Source organism: Cricetulus griseus (genome assembly GCF_003668045.3).
Source record: "Cricetulus griseus strain 17A/GY chromosome 1 unlocalized genomic scaffold, alternate assembly CriGri-PICRH-1.0 chr1_0, whole genome shotgun sequence".
NCBI lineage: Eukaryota > Metazoa > Chordata > Mammalia > Rodentia > Cricetidae > Cricetulus > Cricetulus griseus.
Window position 1 is genome coordinate 147,276,762 of NW_023276806.1, and position 21,060 is coordinate 147,297,821.

Genomic DNA, 21,060 nt, shown 5'->3' on the forward strand with positions numbered 1-21,060 from the left:
CAATTCTTTATTAAACTAGCTCAGGCATGAAGAATTCCTCTGGGACACTCCCAGGCAAAAACAGAAGGCTGCATGACCATGGCTCTTTGTGTTTGTGACAGCCTACACAAAAGACATGCAATCATATAATCTATCTTGTTCTTAGGTGCTGACATCATCAGGGACACTTTGTTTCCTCAGAAGCCCCTCCCTTTGTCAGGTGGGAAGAAGCCTGGTTCTTATACAAGAAGGTGCCTCTTTCCTCTTGACTGTGATGACATTAAATACATAATAATAGGTAGCCATTTATGAACCATCCAGTTCATAACAATTAGTCCCACTTTTTAAGAGAAGTTTTTCTAGTTAGGAAATAAAGAACCTACTATATTTTTTGTATTAATCAATATATTGAGGCAAATGTCAGCAAAATTTCTGTGCCAGGCTAATATCTTTGTGATTTTATTTAGTGTATGTGTTGGTGGAGTTTGGAACTGCACTGAGCATGACTGTCCAGGTAATCTTTTCAACTATTGAAAAAAAATCTTAAAATCTTCAAAAATATTTTTTGACTTGGAAGGAAAAACAACAGTTTTTTGTGAATGTATCTCATATATGCATCAAAGAATATAATAACATAAAATTTACATATAGAGGATACTTGGAAAATTGAATAACGCTATCATCTAATAGGCAACTTTGGTAAAAATTTTGTTAAAATGGGTGAATATAATGCCTAAAACCACATGGAAAAACTATTATTTAGTAATTTTTAAATGAAAGTAACTTTTGATTTTCTTTTGAGGTGTGCCTATTTATCCTAAGTCATTCTCTTGTTTGTCAGGAATTAACACACTTTTTTCCCATCCTCTATCTTCTTCTTTATTTTTGATAGTTCAGTGCTCTGTTGTGGGTGATTCTCATTTTACCACTTTTGATGGGCGCCATTATTCTTTCATTGGCTTGTGCCAGTACATCCTTGTGAAAGGGACTGGAAAAGATAAATTCACAATTACTTTACAGAAAGCTCACTGTGAACAGGTAAGCGCACACTCCCAACAGTAAGAAGGGGAGTAATCACATTTCAAAATCCAACCTCACATCCTGGTTAAGTGGCAACATTAATTAATAAAATATATCATTATTATCAATGTATTGATTATTAAGATGTCATTCTTAATATGTCAGAAAAGAATGAATAATGCTCACCATCAGTTATGACATATATTGATGATGTGATGAACCTTGATTTTTAGATATATTTACATTTGAAAACAAAATAACTAAAGGTTATTTATGTATGTTACCTTTTGAAAACTTAATGCATTATTTCACTATAGGACTAAGCCTTACTTTACTCCCAAACTATCTGTGTAACTGGGTATTATTTTGTATAGCATCCAGTATGTTTCATATTCTAAAAGAATATATAATATGTAATTCTTTGATGCATTACAATATTTATGTTGGATCTTTTCTTTAAAGAAATATATCAATAATTTGTTGAAAAATGAAAGGGTAGTTTCAAAAATTTGCCAACATCTTTAATAATCAGCTTGGGGAATCCTGCAGAAGAGGGGGAGGGAGGATTGTAGGAGCCAGAGGGTTTAAGGACATCACAGAAAATCACACAGAAACAACTACTTCAGCTTATTAGTGTTTTCATTAGCTTTATAATTAGTCCTAAATTGCTTGGTTATACAATATAATTGTCTTTCTTGACAATTTTGTCAGTTATACTAATTAAGTGATAAACCATGTATTATGAAAACTAATTACTGATACTTGATTGAAAATGTTGTATTATAAACATTTTATGTAATATATGTATGTTATAATTGATATATCATAGCAAATAGTATATTGCTAGGGGTGGGCTTACATGAAACAGATTATGTACCAGTTGCTTCACCATATCTATCATTAACATCAAAGCCTCCATATGTACCCGAAATTCTTATTTGTACATACTGTTTCTCTGTCTTCCATGCTCCCTCCCTCCCTCTCCCACCTTCCTTGCCTCTGACTCTCTCTTTCTCTCACAATACTTTGACTTTTATGCAGAACCTGGGTTTGGTCTGCCTTCAGTCGATAACTCTAATCCTGGAGGATGACTTTAACAAACAAGTGACACTCAGTAGGGGAGGCCAGATCCTCACCAGCCCCAACCAAGGCTTCACTCTGAACGGTAAGAAGCAAAGCAGTGAGGACATCATCATGGATAACACACACAACCTACGGGGCCCATTTTCCCTCTTGGTGGTTGACAGAACATTTACAGGGTGCTTGTGTCACTTCACCAAAAATACTGGAGGCCACAGTGTTGCTTATTTTTCTCAAGTGGTGTAGAATTTGCATAAGCAAACAGATTCTCAAGATAAAATGAGATGGACTCAAAGATTTGCATAGGACTTTGTGGGTTTAAATGAGGAGTAGCCCACCCAACCCAGGGGAAGGGGCTTCCAGGGTCAGGATAGCATTTGAAGCTGAGCCATTCTGAGGACTAAAAAGATGATGTAGTGTTTCATGCAGTGAAGAGAGGGGCAGGTGTGTGAAGCTGGTTTAGGGGACACTATGGCTGGATTGACATTGCTGTGTCCTGGACAGGGTCAACAGAGACTATCCAGGGCTGACATTAAGAACGCGGGTGCAGTACGAGCAACATGTAGACGGCTTCGTATGTGGTAGTTTCCCGAGATGGACTTTGTTTATGTCTGCATTGAAACATAGATATTAAGAATATTCTTTGACTCTCACAGTGAAAACTCTTAGGAATGTTTCAGCTTGTGTTACAAATCACATGCCAATGTTACGCAGGTATCATGCTAAGAAAAGTCATTTTTCACATTTGTGGCCTTAGGGACCATGTTGAGAAATTTAAAATCTTTGAAAAAATTGGCATCAGAGCAAGGAAGAGCTTTTGGTGACAAAGTCACTAGTTCAGTTTTGAACATGGTTTTGTCTATAATTGTGTCTCATAAAATAGTGATCATCAAGAGCTATGCTTTCCATTTTTTTTGTTGGCATTCACCACAAAAATATGAAAAAGTTTTGAGGAAACTGATACTTCCTAATGGATCATGGCCACTTTAGGATAACATACCATATTATACCACATCACACACACACGTACATATACTCACACACTGCACCCACATACAACATAAGCAAATGACACATACACACAAATGTACACATACACACATATCACACACCATGCCTTCACCTCATACTCCCCCTAAAATCCCACACCACATTTCTGCTACACTATCCACCCGTACCACACACATGCATATACATATACACCACAAACAGAAACACACACACTATGAAAAAGGTGATTAGAATTTAAATATCTAAGACCTATCCACTCTTGGAGATGTTTGACAATGGAAATTACATGTGGACAACAGTCTATAAGAAATACTTGCTGAAGACTGGGAAAGTGTCAGAGAAAAGGAAACAAGAGAAAAGCAATCAGCCACGGGGGAAAGATTTATTCCTGGAGCATAGGCAAGATCTGTCAGCTGAGTACCCACTTCCAGGTGTCATAGAAAGAGAGGCCTAGTGTTATCCTCTGTCACTTCAGTACACTGCCTATATGTGACAACACTGATTTATACGTGTTCTTTTCCTGAAGGCATTGTGGAAATTCAAACTCTGTCGTCCTTATTCATTCTTCTAAGAACCACGTTTGGTTTAAAGATTTTGTTTGCCATTGATGGAGAAAGAATTTACATTCAGCTCTCCAGTGAGTGGAAAAGGAGGACATTAGGTCTGTGTGGCACCTTTAATGGAAACATCCGGGATGACTTTCTGTAAGTATGATTTATGCACAGCTCATTGAGTTTAATGACTGTCAGTTTAGAAGAGAGAGATTCATTATAAATGTTTACATAACTGATAGGAGGTCAGCAGTCACTGGCTAAGTGCTTCACATATATCATAGTATTTAACTTGTATAGCTATCTCCTCACAATTAGTGTCCTTGTTTCGTTAATTAGAGAAGAAACTAAGACCCCACGGGAACAATGAAGTCATTCAAGGTCATTGATCTTAGGGTTTCTTAGTTTTCCCACTCAAGACCCTTTTTATTCATTAAATTGTATGCAGTCCCGGGTATATAAATACATAAAATAGGAATATGTATCAAACATACGGAGATAATAAACTATAAGGAGAATTATTTGAAACAATCCTTTGCTATAATATAAGTTTATCATTTGCATAGTAAGAAGATGAATGTGTTTGTTCACTTTTACCCAAAGAATTGAATTGAGTATGCCATACTGCGGGACATGCAGCGTCTTTCACATCCTCCAGATTCACTCAGTATTTTGATTTTATAATCATCAATACTGAGAATACCAATTCGCATAGTTATGTAGTATAAAATGGCAGAGATGTGTTTAAGGTCATTTCAGATGTTCTTGAAAAATTTGTCCTAAATTCAAGTCAAAAGTTAATGACTTTTAAAAGAAGACTCAAATCAACAAGAAAAATAGTAGTACTTAAAAAGCAAACATTCTAACACAATACAGCTCAAAGATCCATTGATATTTACATGGCGGAATGGTGGTAGGAGAATATTAAAAATATGTTGTCTAAGACAAAGCCATATGTTTGTGTAAGAATAAAAATCTTTGTACATTTTAAACATTGTAATTCACAACATACAGTATTCTCAAGTCTGAGATGAGGTGTTCTGAGCAACATTTGTTGATGTTGTGTGGCATGGAAGTTTGTGGAGTGCAAAATGTGTGTTGTGTGTTCAGAGCCGAAGTTGCAGTAGAGTCATGCAATACCACACAAGTGTTTCCAAAGCACTGTATTATAGGTACACACACCACATGTGACTTCATTTGTCTTGGAATTTAGTTTGGGTGGTTTCACATTCTGAAGCCTTTGACAGTTGCCAAACTTTTCATGACCCCTTTTCATCTGAATGGCTCCATATGTGTCATGACCAAAGTTTAAGAAACTATGACCTAGCCCACATTCTGGAGCCTGGCTTGGATTTATGCAATGTGACTCAGGATGTGGCTACCTGTTGCTTCCTGTGCTTGCCTCTGCTCCATATCAAGTTTGAATTGTCTGCTCTTAGAAACTTTCAACCTTTTTGAAAATCTTAATGTCATTTGTATTAATTGTTAATTACAGTAAGTACTGGTGTTATTTGGTACTACTGTTAGCTATGAGACAAATATCGGCATCTAAGTTCATTGGAATTTAAGGAAAGCTGGTGTTGCTTTGGCAGAAAAGCAATGAAGTTTGCCTGTCACCCTGGGCATGAGGATATGCATTGCTATACCCATGAGAATCAGCAGTTCTTGGTTCAGGGTCATGGGATGAATACTAGTCATTTGGCCTGAAGCCCACTGGGAACCAGTTACGTGGCATGACTTGGTTCCATCATCCTCCACAGACTGATGTTACGCTGTCAGGAAGGGATTTTATCCATTGAGAAACATGGAATTAAAAAATAGCAGCTCTGATGGCTGTCAGGAGTGGTTGGGAGCTGAAGGTAGGATTAATGGAAGGGAGTTATTGATCAGTGGATGAATAGAGAAAGACCTGTCCTTCAGCACAGTCCCAAGAGCCAGTGTGTTAGATGCTTGAAAATTGCTAAGAGGCTAAATGGCAAATATTTTTATGCAGTAATGACAAGTATACGAGGTGATACCTATGTCCATTAGCTTGGCTTAACCATTGCATAGTGGATACATGCCACTTTAAAGAATTATGATGTAGGACTGGAGGGATAGCTCAGTCATTGAAGGCTAGGCTCACAACCAAAAATATAAGGATTATGTTGTACATCCTAAATACATACAATTTTAAGGTGGCTATGATAATATCTATACAAAAGATTCCAATGAAGAAATATTTAGTGATAGGTGAGGCAACAACCATCAATGCAGATAATATATGGAGGTAATCTCGAAACAATAAATGTTGCACTTTGTGGCCATAGCCAGAAAAAGAGTATAAGTTTAGAGTCACTGTGGGCTGAGCATCCAGGGAACATGTCATAGAAGAGTGGTTCTCTAAATAGCATGTGATTTTTCCCTCAAATACCTTCATACATAATCTTACCCTTTGTGGTTCTTCCCTTTGTAATCTTGATCATGAGCTCCGGTTTAATATTTAACCCAGGCAGACATTATTTACTTTTAAAAATTTTGTTATATCTAGCTGAAGTAACATCTGGATTAGCTGCAAGAAGAGTATGTAACACTTATCAGTTTTTGAACCAGACTGCCAGAGTTGTGAGCAGTGCCTTTGGTCCCTGTAATCAATCACAGGACTTGTCCATCTTGGAGAGTCAACTGAATGGAACAGGGTTTTTAACAGTGCACCAAGAAGGGCACTGAATGGGCAATGGGAGCTGACATTTTAATTAAAGGTTTAAAAAGTGAAGTTTATTTTACATTATCTCTCATGTAATTTATTTGCTTTTAGATTTTTTTTTATTTACTTGAAGTTGGAATAACAATGTAGCTGTCACATTTTCAAGACAGAAACCATGCTAGGAGGCTTGGTTCAGATGTCCAGAAGAGACATTAAGCCCTCTTTCTCGGCCTTGTTTGTCAGAATGGGTTAGCAGTCAGTGTTTAACAGATGGTGGATCTGTCTGCCACTCTCCAGGCACCAGTCTCCTCCATGCATAAACATTCGGGTGCGATAAGAATGCAGGATAATATTTCAGGCAGAGATAACTCTTGAACATAAAGTAGTTAAAATTCTTTACTTGGCAAAGGTTAATGCCGGTCTACAAACATAGTTTAATGGAAAAATATTAATTGGGAATTTATTTTACATGCCCTGTTAGAGTAAGTCAAGTATAAAGGCCATTTTATAAAGTGAAATACAATAAATAAACAGGCCTACATTCTAGTGCCTATCTTTAACAAATTTATTGTTTTAAGTCAACTAAATGTAATAAGAGAGCCAGGCTCTGGGTAGTTCCTCCTGGGAACTCTGAGATATTTTGCTTTCCCTGGGAGGAGGCAGGGAGAAGGGAGGCCGGGGAGGAAAGGAGAGGGACATTAATAGAACTCAGGCAGTTTCTTGAATCTTAATACCTTCATCTGAACAAAATGAAACTTGTATGTCAGGTTTATTAATAGCATTCTGGGAGCTTGTTGAGAGGCAAAAGAAGGAAAGGGTGAGGGAGACAAGGGTAAACTTCATGCAGTGTCCTGTGCACCATTTTTCTTCTTCTTTCTCTGGCATTGAAGAAGTGCTCTCAGATAGATGGTAACCGAAGCACTCATCTTCAAGGGTCTATGAGAGTAGAGGCCAAGCCTCTACTTCCATTCAGAGACATTGTAGCTATGAGCACAGGCCTACATGTCCTTCAGGAGAATGGATCTGCTTTGATCCACATAAGTAGACTTCACAGAATCTGGCACAGTGCCCGATAGGAAAATCACTTAGTAAGTGTTGGATATTGAATTAATGAGTTTTGAGGGCCACTGAAAGTGGAATTTCATATTTGGCCCCTTGATGTTGTAGTCTCACTTCAAAAGGGCAGTTGTTTCTTGTCTGTTTTGGTCGGCTGAGGAAACTGAAGAAGAGAGCAAGCTTGAAGGAAGGGAGGCTTTATGCCATTTTTTACCCCAATTTTAATTGATTATTTTTTGCGTAGTATTTCTGTCCTTACAATATACATTGATATAATTAGGCTATTTTACACTATACTACCTGTCATTAGCTTGAACAGACCACATGAACTATGCAGTTCTAGGTTCCACATTCACCCCAATACACACTCAGATTGGATTTTTGGTTGTGTGGCTAATGCTTCGTTATCTGAGTGGGATCCAGGGTTGATCTTTTGCTTTCTTGGATCCCAGCTTAATGAAACTGATTAACATTTTTCAGAGCTACTGTTTTGCTTCTTTTATAAAATGGGCATTAGGATGTTTCCTTCATAAGGTAGAACTGAAGACTCAATATTCATATATATATATATTTCTTAAAAATTGCAAAACACTTTAAGTTCTAAGATTTACTTGAACATTAAGAAGAAAGAATATTTACTTATTTGAATATTTGAAGGATATGTGCTAATAGAATGAATGAGAGCAACTATGGTGAACATTCTCTTGGCTTTCTAGCTCTCCGTCAGGCATGATAGAAGGAACCCCACAGCTTCATGCTCATGCATGGAGAGTTTCCTCCACTTGTTTTGCACCGGTTCATGTCCCGATGGTGGATCCCTGTAATATCAATCAGCAGAACAGTAAGTCTTCCTTTCTGCTTGTAGACTTAGGGGAGATGCTCAATATGTTACTCTAACTTTATAATTTTATGCTATGATTTTAAAATTATGATTTATTCATTATGATAAGAGCACCGCCATTCCTCATGTGTTTTTGTTCAATCATATGCCTGAATCCATGCCTTTTAAGTGCAATTGAGGCTATTTAAAAGAAGAGAAAACAACCCATTACTTTGCATTTAAAAATTTACACATCATGGGTATTTATAATGTTCTTCTTCTTAAACACAGGCTCCTTTGGAGTTTTTGGATGCTGGAAACACTAACACTGCTGTTATCATTTAAGGATGCTCATCTTCAGTTCACAGTGTGATGACTCAAGTGCATCTCCTATTTATTCCTCCTCACAGTGTCTATTATAGCTTTATAAGCACAGAGCCCATAGCTTAGTTTGGATGTGCTGGGAAGAACAGAAAATCTTGCTCCCAACACTTAAAAAAAAGAAATTAGACATTTTTAACTTCAGGAGGATTGTTAATCTCTCTCTTTAATCTCAAGAGTAGGCTGGAATCTTAGCCTGTATGATTTATTTCTTTGAAGTAACATTTCCATGTTGCCTCCATTCCATACCAATATTTTAAAAAATATATCCACTTCTTCAACTAATCTCATTTCTTTAAGTATCATGTTACTTAGTTGGTGATTTCCTTCTTGCTATTGCAGTGACTTTCATATTTATCAAATTACCATGTAAAGGTTTCAGTGGAGTTCGCCTGATATGCTGCCCCTTCTGGCTGTGTTTTCATTAGCCTTCACTATGTACCATTTTACCATAGTTTTCACCACCCTCCTTCCACACTTGATGCCTTCTGTGGTAGATGCTTTAGAGATTTCCTGTTTTACTTTTGCTGTGAACTATGATTTTTCAAAAATCCCAAACAGGAAAATTAATAAAGACCCCCCACAAGGGAAAATAGTTAAAAAGACAATAACTATGAATACAATTCTGAGTATTATCTCAAAAGGATCTTGAGTAAACTTTTATATAATCATAGTATGTTTGGATCTACAATTTCTTAGAACAGAAAAGAATGGTCTTCCTCGTGCATCATTTACTCTTTCAGGATTCTTGGGGTTAGGACTATGTCCTCAACAGTGTAATTTGTTTTGCATATGTGTTCATACTTAATGCAAAAAATATTAAGTAACCACCAGGAATTTTATTATTAATAAATATGCCTTGGATCTTGGAGGACTTGGGGGAAGAGTAGGACAGTGAATATAATCAGAATACACTGTATAAAATTCTTAAAGAATTAGCGAAAATGTTATATTACAGATAAATATTCTTGATGTCCTCAACAGAATAAATTCCCTATTTTTCCTTAAAAGTGAAAAATATCTGATGTCCATCTGTTTCTCAGTGGCAATGACAATACAAAGATTGACTGATTTTTATCTATGAGGAAACCAATGCATATAAGGCACACTCACATCAAGGAACCACATATCTAACCTTTTCTCCTTTTCAGTAGCTCCCTGATCTTGTCAAACTCGTTTTGCCAGTCCTACACAGGTTTGTATTTGGTTAGCAACTGATTTGAAGTTGCTTTTGTAGAAGCCTGCTGCAAATAACATGACGACAGTTATGTCTCATAGACTTCAAAATATATTCCAATCCCTGATTTCTATTCATTGTTCACCCATTCTTTCACATATAGATTTATTAATCAAACATAGTGAGCTTTTCATGTTTGTCAGACATTGGACTCTGTGCATTGCGCAGATGTTGAACTGAATGACTGTGACATCTGCCCCATTGTCTTTCAGCCCTGAGACTCCATTGGAATGCAATGATTGCCAGTCCTGGTATAATTGTGTTTTGTACAGACTTGTCATTACATCCATTATCTGGAACCACTTTTGTCATGCATGGAGGCTGGGAAATAATAATCCCCAGTTCTTCCCCGTAGGTTTCCTGAGGTGACCCTCAGGCCAGGGCTGACTGAGGCTCCCTCCCACTTCTGTCAGCCCTTCTGTTGCTCATGTTATTCAGGTACACTGTATTTTTGGCTAAAGGACAATTGAATATGGATTCAGTGCTGTTACTTGTATAAGTTGCCCAACTTATTGGCTCTCATTTAAAGTAACATTACATTTCTAGGAAGAGGAAACACTTGAATAGTTTTGGTACCCCATTCTTAGGGTAATATCTGGCCTGGTATATGAAAGATTCATGGCTTCCTGTTCTCTTAGTTGGGTATGCAGCACACTGTGATGTCATCCACCAGGAGCTCTTTGCTCCTTGTCATGTCTACGTGAGTCCAGGGCTGTACTATCAGCTTTGCCGCCATGATGCATGCAAGTGTGGAAGCTCCTGCCTGTGCAATGCTCTTGCCCACTATGCCTACCTATGTGGTCAGCGTGGTGTGCCCATTGATTTCAGAGCTCAGATCTCATTCTGTGGTGAGTATGACAACACAGGTAGAAGACCAGGTAACTCCTTTGATAGGTTTGTATTCATAATTGCCACTTTTAATCTTATGAAATAGATGTCAATATTGTATATAAATTATTTGAAATATTCCTATAGTGTGTAATGCTGAAAATAAATGAATTGTTTAAACCAATATAAGTTGGATTAAAGAACTTATAATCTAAGGACTGAGTAGCACTGTAGTGCTTGCTTAGCATGTAAAGGACCCTTCACTTAAATTTATGGAACTAGAAGAGGGAGAGGGGAAGAAAGAGAAGGAAAGGAAGAGAGAAATAGAGACACACACAGAGAAAAAAACACTAATAACTTTTGGTTACCTATTGCAAAGTTAGAGTATAATTATATATCTTGAAAGAAGCATTAGAAATTGAAAATATTCTTATCTGGAAATGTCTGTCTAAATATTGAATAATATGGAAAAAGATGATGCTATAAGTGACACAGTTGATCTGTAGCTAAATAGGTGCAGCATGCAGTAGGCAGTTGCTATTTCATGTTTTTGAACTCAGAATACTTTTGATTATGATGTCTGCTGTTCCATTTAAGAGAAATTCTATATGTGTCCTATAATTATTTTTCTATCTACAACTCTTGGGCCTCCTGTTTTTTGTTTTTGTTTTTGTTTTGTTAAGTGTTCTGAAAACTGTTACACTCACTGTTCATACACTGTCTGCTCTTATGCTATAAAAGTAGGGCTCAGGGCCTGCAAAGCTGAAAATACTAGCCCTTAGGTCCTTTACACATCTGACTCCTGCTCTAGTCCCTCTTTCAATTGAGGCTTCTCATCTTTGAGAAGTCAGCTTATTGTTCTTCCAGTTTCTTGATGTTTTGGTTGTGAGTCGAAGCTTTACTGGCTGAACCATCTCTCCAGCCTGTCTCTTCCAATTTCTTGTTTTATAGGGGCTTTTCCATTCCCACATGGGTGAAATCCAAGATCTAAGACAACTAGGATCAGCCTCCTCTACTTCAAAGTTCTGTATTTTATTTCCCTTCTTACAGTGTTTGGAATACTGTCAACTTTTGTTCTCACAAAGTTACATTACCCACCTAACATAATTTTAATTATGTCTCAATCAGAATGGTCAAGGTGTTTGTTTCAGTGTATTTTAAATTTTTATTTACCTTATATAAAGGAAAAACTTTTAAAATAATGTTTTAATTAATTCTTTGAAAATTTCAGGTTTTTTTTGGTTTTGCTTTTTCATTTATTTTTGTGATTAAAATATAGTTACATCATTGTCCCTTTCCTCCATTCAAGTCATCTCATATTCCTCTCCTTGCTCCATTTCAAATTCACTGCATGATTATGTATGTATGTATATTACAAAGTATATCCTGATCAATCTGAATAATGTTTTGTTTTTGCCTTATATTTATTTTTTCCAACGTTTTTTATTTGAATTAGAAACAGGATTGTTTTACATGACAATCCCATTTCCCTTCTCACACTCGTCCTCCCCTAACCACCCCTCCCCAACTAAAACCTTATCTGTCACATATCTTTTCTGCTCCCCCTGGATGGTGAGGCCTTCCATAAGGTGTCATCAGAGTCTTTCATTTCGTTTGGGGTAGGGCCTAGGCCCACCCCCGTGTGTCTTGGCTCAGGGAGTTTTCCTCTATATGGACTGGGCTCCCAAAATCCACACCTATGCTGGGGATAAATACTGGGCTTCTACAGGAGGTTCCATAGATTTCTGAGGTTTCCTCACAGAAACCCATATTCCTTGGGTCTGGATCAGTCCCATGCTTGTATTCCAGCTATCAGACTGGGGAGCAAGAGTTCCCGGATGTTCAGGTCAGCTGTTTCTGTGTGTTTCACCAGCGTGGTCTGGACCTCTGTGCTCTTCACTGGTCCTTCTCTACATCTGGGTTCCACTTCAGATCGGTGATTAGTTATGGGTGTCTGCTTCTACTTCCACCAGCTGCTCAATGAAGGCATATAAGTCAGTCATCAATCTCATAATCAGCGGAGGTCATTTAAAGAAGCCTCTCCTCCTTTGTTGAGATTGTTAGTTGGTGTCATCTTTGTAGATCTCCAGATATTTCCCTAGTGCCTGATTTCTCTGAAAACCAAAAATGTCTCCCTCTATTATGATATCTCCATTCTTGTTATTGTGTATTCTTCTGACTCATATTTTCTGCTCCCTCATGTCCTCGGCATCCCTGTTCCTCTCCCCTTCTCATCTCCTAGCTCCCTCCCCCCCTCTTCCTGTGCTCCCAATTTGCTCAGCAGATGTTGTACCTCTCCCCTTCTCCATGTATGTCTCTCTTAGGGTCCTCCTTATTTACTAGCTTCTCTGGCAGTGTGGATTGTAGGCTGGTAATCCTTACTCTATTATAAAATCCTCATATGAGTGAGTACATACCATGTTTGTCTTTTTGCAATTGGGTTACCTCGCTCAGAATAGTTTCTTCTAGTCCCATCCATTTTCCTGCAAATTTCAAGATTCCATTGTTTTTTTCCGCTGAGTAGTACTCCATTGTCTAAACGTACCACAATTTCTCTATCCATTCTTCGGTTGAGGGGCATCTAGGCTGCTTCCAGTTTCTGGCTATTACAAATAGTGCTGCTATGAACATCGTTAAACATATGTCATTGTATGAATGTGCTTCTTTTGGGTATATGCCTAGGAGTGGAATTGCTGGATCTTGTGGTAGACTGATTCCCATTTTTTTGAGGAGTCGCCATACTGATTTCCAAAGTGGCTGTACAAGTTGGCACTCCCACCAGCAGTGGAGAAGTGTTCCCCTTTCTCCACATCCTCTCCACATGAACTGTCATTGGTGTTTTTGATTTTGGCCATTCTGACAGGAGTAAGATGGTATCTCAGAGTTGTTTTGATTTGCATTTCCCTGATGGCTAAGGATGTTGAACACTTTCTTATGTGTCTTTCAGCCATTTTAGATTCCTCTTTTGAGAATTGTCTATTTAATTCTGTACCCCACTTTTTAATTGGATTGTTTGGTGTTTTGGAGACTAGCTTCTTGAGTTTTTTGTATATTTTGGAAATCAGCCCTCTGTCAGATGTGGGGTTGGTGAATACCTTTTCCCAGTCTGTGGGCTGCCGTTTTGTCTTTCTGACTGTCTCCTTTGCCTTAAAGAAGCTTCTCATTTTCAGGAGGTCCCATTTATCAATTGTTGATCTCAGTGTCTGTGCTACTGGTGTAATGTTCAGGAAGTGGTCTCCTGTATCATTAATTCAAGGGTATTTACCACTTTGTCTTCTAATAGGTTCAGTGTAGCTGGATTTATGTTGAGATCTTTGATCCCTTTTGACTTAAGTTTTGTGCAAAGCGATAGGCTTGGGTCTAATTGCAGTCTTCTACATGTCTGCAATCAGTTATGCCAGCACCATTTGTTGAAAATGTTCTCTTTGTTCCCTTTTATAAATTTGGATTGTTTGTCAAAAATCAGGTGTTCATAGGTGTGTGGGGTAATAGCAGGGTTTTCAAATCTATTCCATTGGTCTACCAGTCTATTTTTGTGCCAATACCAAGCTGTTTTCAGAACTATAGCTCTGTAATAGAGCTTGAAGTCAGGGATGGTGATGCCTCCAGAAGCTCCTTTATTGTATAGGGATGTTTTGGCTATCCTGGGTCTTTTGTTTCTCCATATAAAGTTGAGAATTGTTCTTTCAAGGTCTGTGAAGAATTGTGTTGGGATTTTGATGGGGATTGCATTGAATCTGTAGATTGCTTTTGGCAAGATTGCCATTTTTACTATGTTGATCCTACCTATCCAAGAGCATGGGAGATCTTTCCATTTTCTGGTATCTTCTTTAATTTCTTTCTTAAGAGATACAAAATTCTTATGGTATAGATCATTCACATTTTTGGTTAGTGTTACCCCAAGGTATTTTATGTTGTTTGTGACAATTGTAAAGGGTGATGTTTCTCTGATTTCTTTCTCCACCAATGTGTCATTGGTGTATAGTAGGGCTACGGATTTTTTTGAGTTAATCTTGTATCCTGCCACTTTGCTGAAGGTGTTTATCAGCTGTAGGAGTTCCCTGGTAGATTTTTCGGGTCACTAATAGACTATCATATCGTCTGCAAATAGTGAGAGTTTGACTTCTTCCTTTCTGATTTGTATTCCCTTGATCTCCTTTTGTTGTCTTATTGCTCTAGCTAGGACTTCAAGGACAATATTGAAGAGGTATGTAGAGAGTGGACAGTCTTGTCTTGTCCCTGATTTTAGAGGAATTGGATGAGTTTCTCTCCATTTAATTTGATGTTGGCTGTTGGCTTGCTGTATATTGCTTTTATTATGTTGAGGTATGTTGCTTTTATCCCTGATTTCTCCAAGACCTTTATCATGAAGGCCTGTTGGATTTTGTCAAAGGCTTTTTCGGCATCTAGTGAGATGATCATGTGGTTTTTTTCTCAGTCTGTTTATATGGTGGATTACATTGATGGATTTTCGTATGTTGAACCATCCTTGTATCCCTGCGATGAAGCCTACTTGATCATGGTGGATGATTTCTCTGATATGATCTTGTATTCAATTTGCTAGGATTTTATTGAGAATTCTTGCATCAATGTTCATGAGGGATATTGGTCTGTAGTTCTCTTTCTTAGTTGTGGCTTTGTGTGGCTTGGGTATCAAGATTATTGTAGCCTAGTAAAAAGAGTTTGGCAGTGTCTTTTCTACTTTTATTTTGTGGAACAATTTGAGGAGTATTGGTATTAGCACTTCTTTGAATTTCTGGTAGAATTCTGCAGTGAATCCATCTGGCCCCGGGCTTTTTTTCGTTGGGAAGCTTTTGATGACTGCTTCTATTTCCTTAGAGGTTATAGGTCTGTTTAAGTTGCTTATCTGTTCTTGATTCAATTTTGGTAAGTGATAACTGTCCAGAAAATTGTCCATTTCCTTTAAATTTTCAAATTTTGTGGAGTACAGGTTTCCAAAGTATGACCTGAAGATTCTCTGGATTTCTTCAGTGTCCATTGTTATGTCCCCCTTTTCATTTTTGATTTTGTTAATTTGCATGATCTCTCTCTGCCTTTTGCTTAATTTGGATAATGGTTTGTCTATTTTGTTGATTTTCTCAAAGAACCAACTCTTTGTTATATTGATTCTTTGAATTGTTTTCTTTATTTTGACTTCATTGATTTCTGCCCTCAATTTGTTTATTTCCTGGCGTCTGCTCCTTTGGGGTGAATTTGCTTCCATTTTTCTAGAGCTTTCAGCTGTGATGTCAGATCTCTGGTGTGCTATTCTCTAGTTTCTTCATGTGAGCACTTAGAGCTATGAAGTTTCCTCTTAGTACTGCTTTCAAAGTGTCCCATAAGTTTGGGTATGTTGTGTCAACATTTTCATTGAATTCTAGGAAGTCTTTATTTTCTTTCTTTTTTTTCTTCCTTGGCCCAGGAATGTTGCAAATGCGTGTTGTTCAATTTCCATGAGTTGGTAGATTTTTTGCACTTTGATTTGTTTTTGATTTCTATCTTTAAAGCATGGTGGTCTGATAAGACACAGGTGATTATTCCAATTTTTTTTTTACCTGTTGAGGTTTGCTATGTTGCTGAGAAGGTGGTTGATTTTTGAGAAGGTTCCATGTGATGCTGAAAAGAAGGTATATTCTTTTGTGTTTGAATAGAAAGTTCTACAAATATCTGTTAATCCCATTTGGGTCATAACTTCTGTTAGTTCCTTTGTCTCTTTGTTAAGTTTCTGTCTGGCGGTCCTGTCCAGTGGTGAGAGTGGGGTGTTGAAGTCTCCTACTATAACTGTTTGAGGCCTTATTTGTGATTTGAGTTTTAATAATGTTTCTTTTATAATAATAATATAATAATATTGGTGCCTTTGTATTGGGGCATAGATGTTTAGAATTGAGATTTCTTCTGATGGATTTTTCCTGTGATGAATATGAAATGACCTTCTTCATCTCTTTTGATTGATTTTAGTTTGAAGTCTATCTTGTTAGATACAAGGATAGCTACCCCAGCTCGTTTCTTGGGTCCATTTGATTGGAGTATCTTATCCCAACCCTTTACTCTGAGGTAATGTCTGTCTTTGAATTCGAGGTGTGTTTCTTGTATGCAGCAGAAGGATGGATTCTGTCTTCGTATCCAATCTGTTGGCCTGTGTCTTTTTATAGGCGAGTTAAGACCATCAATATTGAACTTAATATTGAGGAAATTAAGTTTCATTCAGTGTTTATTCTTGTTTGTTTTTTGTTTGTTGTTGGTACTGGTATTGTATGTGGATTTACCCTGCCTTTTATTTTGTGTTTTTGTAGAGTGGGATTATCTATTGCCTATGTTTATTCGAGTGTAGTTAATATCCTTAGGTTGGAGTTTTCCTTCCAGTACTTTCTATAGGGCTGGATTAGTGGTTACATATTGTTTAAATCTGGTTTTGTCGAGGATTATCTTGTTTTCTCCATTTATAGTGATTGAAAGCTTTGCTGGGTATGGTAGTCTGGGCTGGCATCTATGTTCTCTCAGAGTTGGTAAAATATCTACCCAGGTCCTTCTAGCTTTCAGAGTTTCCATGGAGGAGTCTGGTGTAATTCTGATAGGTTTGCCTTTATATGTTACTTGGCCTTTTTGCCTTGCTGCTCTTAATATTTTTTCTTTATTCTGTACGTTTGGTGTTTTAATTATTTTGTGACGAGGGGACTCTCTATTTGGCGTTCTGTAGGCTTGTTGTACTTTCATTGGCATGTCTTTCTTTAGGTTGGGAAAGTTTTCTTCTATGATTTTGTTGAATATGTCTTCTGCACCTTTGAGTTGGGTTTCTTCACCTTCTTCTATACCTATTATCCTTAGGTTTGGTCTTTTCACGGTGTCCCAAATTTCCTGAATATTTTGTGTTATGGATTTGTTAGACTTCAGATTTTCTTTGCTTGACGAGTTTATTTCCTCTAGTTTGTCTTCAGCATCTGAGATTCTGTCTTCCATCTCTTGTATTCTATTGGTTATGCTTGCATCTGTGGTTCCTGATTGTTTACTAAGCTTTTCCACTTCCAGCATTCCCTCAGTTTGTGTTTTCTTTATTGTCCTTAATTCAGTTTTCAGGTCCTGAACTGTTTCCTTCAGCTGTTTAATTGTATTTTCTTGGCTTTTTTGGCTTGCCTTGATTTCTTGCATCTTTTGGTTTGTCTTTTCTTCCATTTAACACAGAAATTTATTTGGACAGTTAAAAATATATTCTATGAGAACAAATAAATATGGTTCAGGAATTAAGAATGCCACAGAATGTCTAAGTTAACAGCATCTCTGAGGAATAGGAATTTCACTTACATGTTATACACTTACTGAGGCTAGGGATATTTTCCTATCACTCTGTTTATCTATACATTTATTCATTACTTGATTTTATTATCAAATCTATGATGTGTTCACTGATGCAAGACAGTATTTGCCCTGTGATTTATATCCCTTTTGGACCTGTGAGTGAACATGTCTCTCTGCCTGTGGGACTCTTTAAGTGACACTTGTTTGTCCACAGCTGTGGTGTGTCAAAAGGGCATGCTGTACCATCACTGTTCCTCATTCTGCCTCCGTTCCTGCACCTCTCTCTCCTCCCCTGAACCGTGCAATGACGACTGTGCAGAAGGATGTAACTGTCCCGAAGGCAAATTCTATGAGGACACACTTAACTTTTGTGTGCCCATGTAAGTCACAGAGATGGCTTGACAACAGCCGGATTGTGCCCACCTTCTTTTCTTTTCTTTTCTTTTCTTTTCTTTTCTTTTCTTTTCTTTTCTTTCCTTTCCTTTCCTTTCCTTTCCTTTCCTTTCCTTTTCTTTTCTTTTCTTTTCTTTTCTTTTCTTTTCTGTTCTCTTGTCTTCTCTTCTTTCTTTCTTTCTTTCTTTCTTTCTTTCTTTCTTTCTTAACTTATTTTTATTTAAATTAGAAACAAGCCTGCTTCACATGTCAATCCCAGCTCCTTCTCCCTCCCCTCCTCCCCCGAACTCCCAACCTCCCCCCAACCCCCTATCCCATGCCTCCTCTGCTCCCCAGGGAGGGTGAGGCCCTCCATGAGGGATCCCAAAAGTCTGTCATATCATCCTAGGTCCTCCTGCATGTGTCCAGGCTGAGAGAGCATCCCTCCACATGGAATGGGCTCTGTGTTCACTTTTCTTCTTATAGGCAAATGAATTTTTGCTCTTGTTTCTTTAAATTGATAAATATCTTTTTTCTTTGTTTATTGCTTACTTTTTCTTAATGTGGTGAGCTACTCGCAGGAAGCTACAGAAAGCAGGAAGGGTTCCCCTAGTTAATCCTGAGGCTTATTCCTGTTTGATTTCTCTACACTCCAATCATTAGCAAGGTTTACATTTCTCTGTCACCCGAGTGGAAAGATTGTAGTGTCCATTCTCACTCTTAGCCCTCACAGGAAACAGAGACTGGTTTGCACATAGGGTTAAAAGATAAAGCAAACGGGTTTTTCTGTAATTCATTCAGTGATTTTCTTGGGACTAACTTAATAGTTCAGAACTATTTTGACCTTTGAATTCTGTAGCTACTATGTCTAGTTACTTTCTGCAGTTTGCATATTAGAACTGAGAATGGTGGCAGTCTACAATGGCCAGTTGCAGAGCAGGGAGTCATCTGTCATTTCAGTTGTGTTGGGAAAAAAATTTATATCTTTTTTATTTACTTTGCCTTTCCCCTTATAGATACCACTGCCGGTGTCATTACAGGGGGAGCATTTATCAGCCTGGGGAGCTTATCCCAACACCCTCAGGCTTATGGTAGGTGTCAATGAATATATTAACTACATATATATCACATTAGGATGTGGAATAGCAAATGCCCGAGACATGTGAAACAAAAAGCCCTTTAATAGGTTTTGATTCTTTAGCAGATGTTAGGTAGTAATTCAAACTACACCCCAAGGGCTTATAGGTTCATGGTCCATCTACTGGCTCAAAAATAAAATAAATTCTGAAATTGATGTGAACAATAGCATACACAGGGGTCACTAATGTTCTCCTTCTTTATATCAAGTCTTGTTCATCAGCACTCATAGGATAATACCCATTCCAGTTATAACCTGTTTACTAAAACTGCAGTCTCGTTTGCATAGCAGTACCCATTCATCTATACCTATCTCCCAGTATCCTTTTAGTTGCACTGCAGGTGATCTCAACTGATCCTCATGTGTAGATAATGACAGCAATCATATTGAGCCAGAACTGTGTCTTTTCTATTGTCCTGGACTGTTCTGGGCATGGTATATTTATTATTAATTTAGTATCCATTACTCTAATTGCAAGAGATAGGGTCTGCCATGTTACTCCAAGTCATACAGGAGCATAATGAAGCACCTGTAATTAAGCAACCTAATAATAATGCTGGGGTTTATGCTGAGGCACCTGGCTTGGTAGGGTCTGCTCTATTGCAGACCTTCCTTCACAGCTCATTTTGTATCTGCTGTCAACTATCTTTCACACTCAACTAACCTTTACAATTATTTCCATCTCCTTCCCCCCCTGGGTAAAACACAGAGAAACCACTGCATCTTTTCCTGTGTCGAATATACTGTCTGCAGTTTCTCAAGGCAGAAATCTGAGAATTTTCCAGAGTCCTTTCTTATACCCAACACACTCAGCCTTAAAAACCCTAACAACCTTGGGTTTAACCAAGTTTTATTTTATTCATGTAGGTGAAGTCTATTTTTTCCTTCCATCCCACTGCCTTAACAAGGGCACTCACCTTTTCTTTCCTGCACCTTTCTAAAAACTGTCTTTGCTTTACGTTGCTATAATAAGATACCAGAGGCTGGACACTTAATAAAGGTTTTCTTAGCTCAGCATTACAGGAGTTCAAGAGCATTGGGTCCACATGGAAGAGAGAGCCAAGGGAGCCAACTGCTCATAACAACTACCCTTGTAAACAGTCCAGTTCTGAGAGATTAATAATGATTCACTCCAGGTAATAAGCACATTTATCTCCTTTAGAAGGAGTTGCCCATTGACCAAATTAATTTGTGTCATAAGTCCCACCTCTTAAAGTCTCACCTTCTGACAGCATCACAGTGGGCACCAATCCTTAACACAAGTTTGGGAATGAATAAAGTACAGCATAGTCATTGCATATTAGTCTCCTTATCTGTGCTCTCCTTCCAAGTGTTGAAAGAGCCTTCTTCTGAACTTAGTATCCTTAATATTATTTATTTAAATTTAGTAAAATTAAAACCCATCCCTAGTTCCAAAAATAAAGCTAATTAGCACAGTGACCTTATTTGCTTCCCTGTCAAATACCCCTGACTCAGAGAAGTATGCTAAGAAGACCTGGCTGTCTTACTTCCTCTATGGTATTTGCTGTATGCATACACCTCTGAGTGACATTCTTCATTTTGCACATATAGCACACACAGTCTACTCTAAAGCTGAAGGGAAATCTG

The 21,060-nt window shown here is 37.8% G+C and overlaps 1 protein-coding gene across 1 annotated transcript in view; it reads left to right on the forward strand.

Moving 5' to 3' along the window:
- The window catches only part of Otogl (otogelin like), a 136,465-nt gene that overhangs the window by 32,965 nt on the left and 82,440 nt on the right, over positions 1-21,060 (forward strand). Inside the window, exons 14-21 of the mRNA XM_027392463.2 lie at positions 447-493; positions 872-1,017; positions 2,041-2,164; positions 3,617-3,794; positions 8,100-8,224; positions 10,460-10,669; positions 18,157-18,322; positions 19,331-19,405. Coding sequence (XP_027248264.1) covers positions 447-493; positions 872-1,017; positions 2,041-2,164; positions 3,617-3,794; positions 8,100-8,224; positions 10,460-10,669; positions 18,157-18,322; positions 19,331-19,405 — 1,071 coding nt within the window. The remainder of the gene's footprint in view (positions 1-446; positions 494-871; positions 1,018-2,040; positions 2,165-3,616; positions 3,795-8,099; positions 8,225-10,459; positions 10,670-18,156; positions 18,323-19,330; positions 19,406-21,060) is intronic.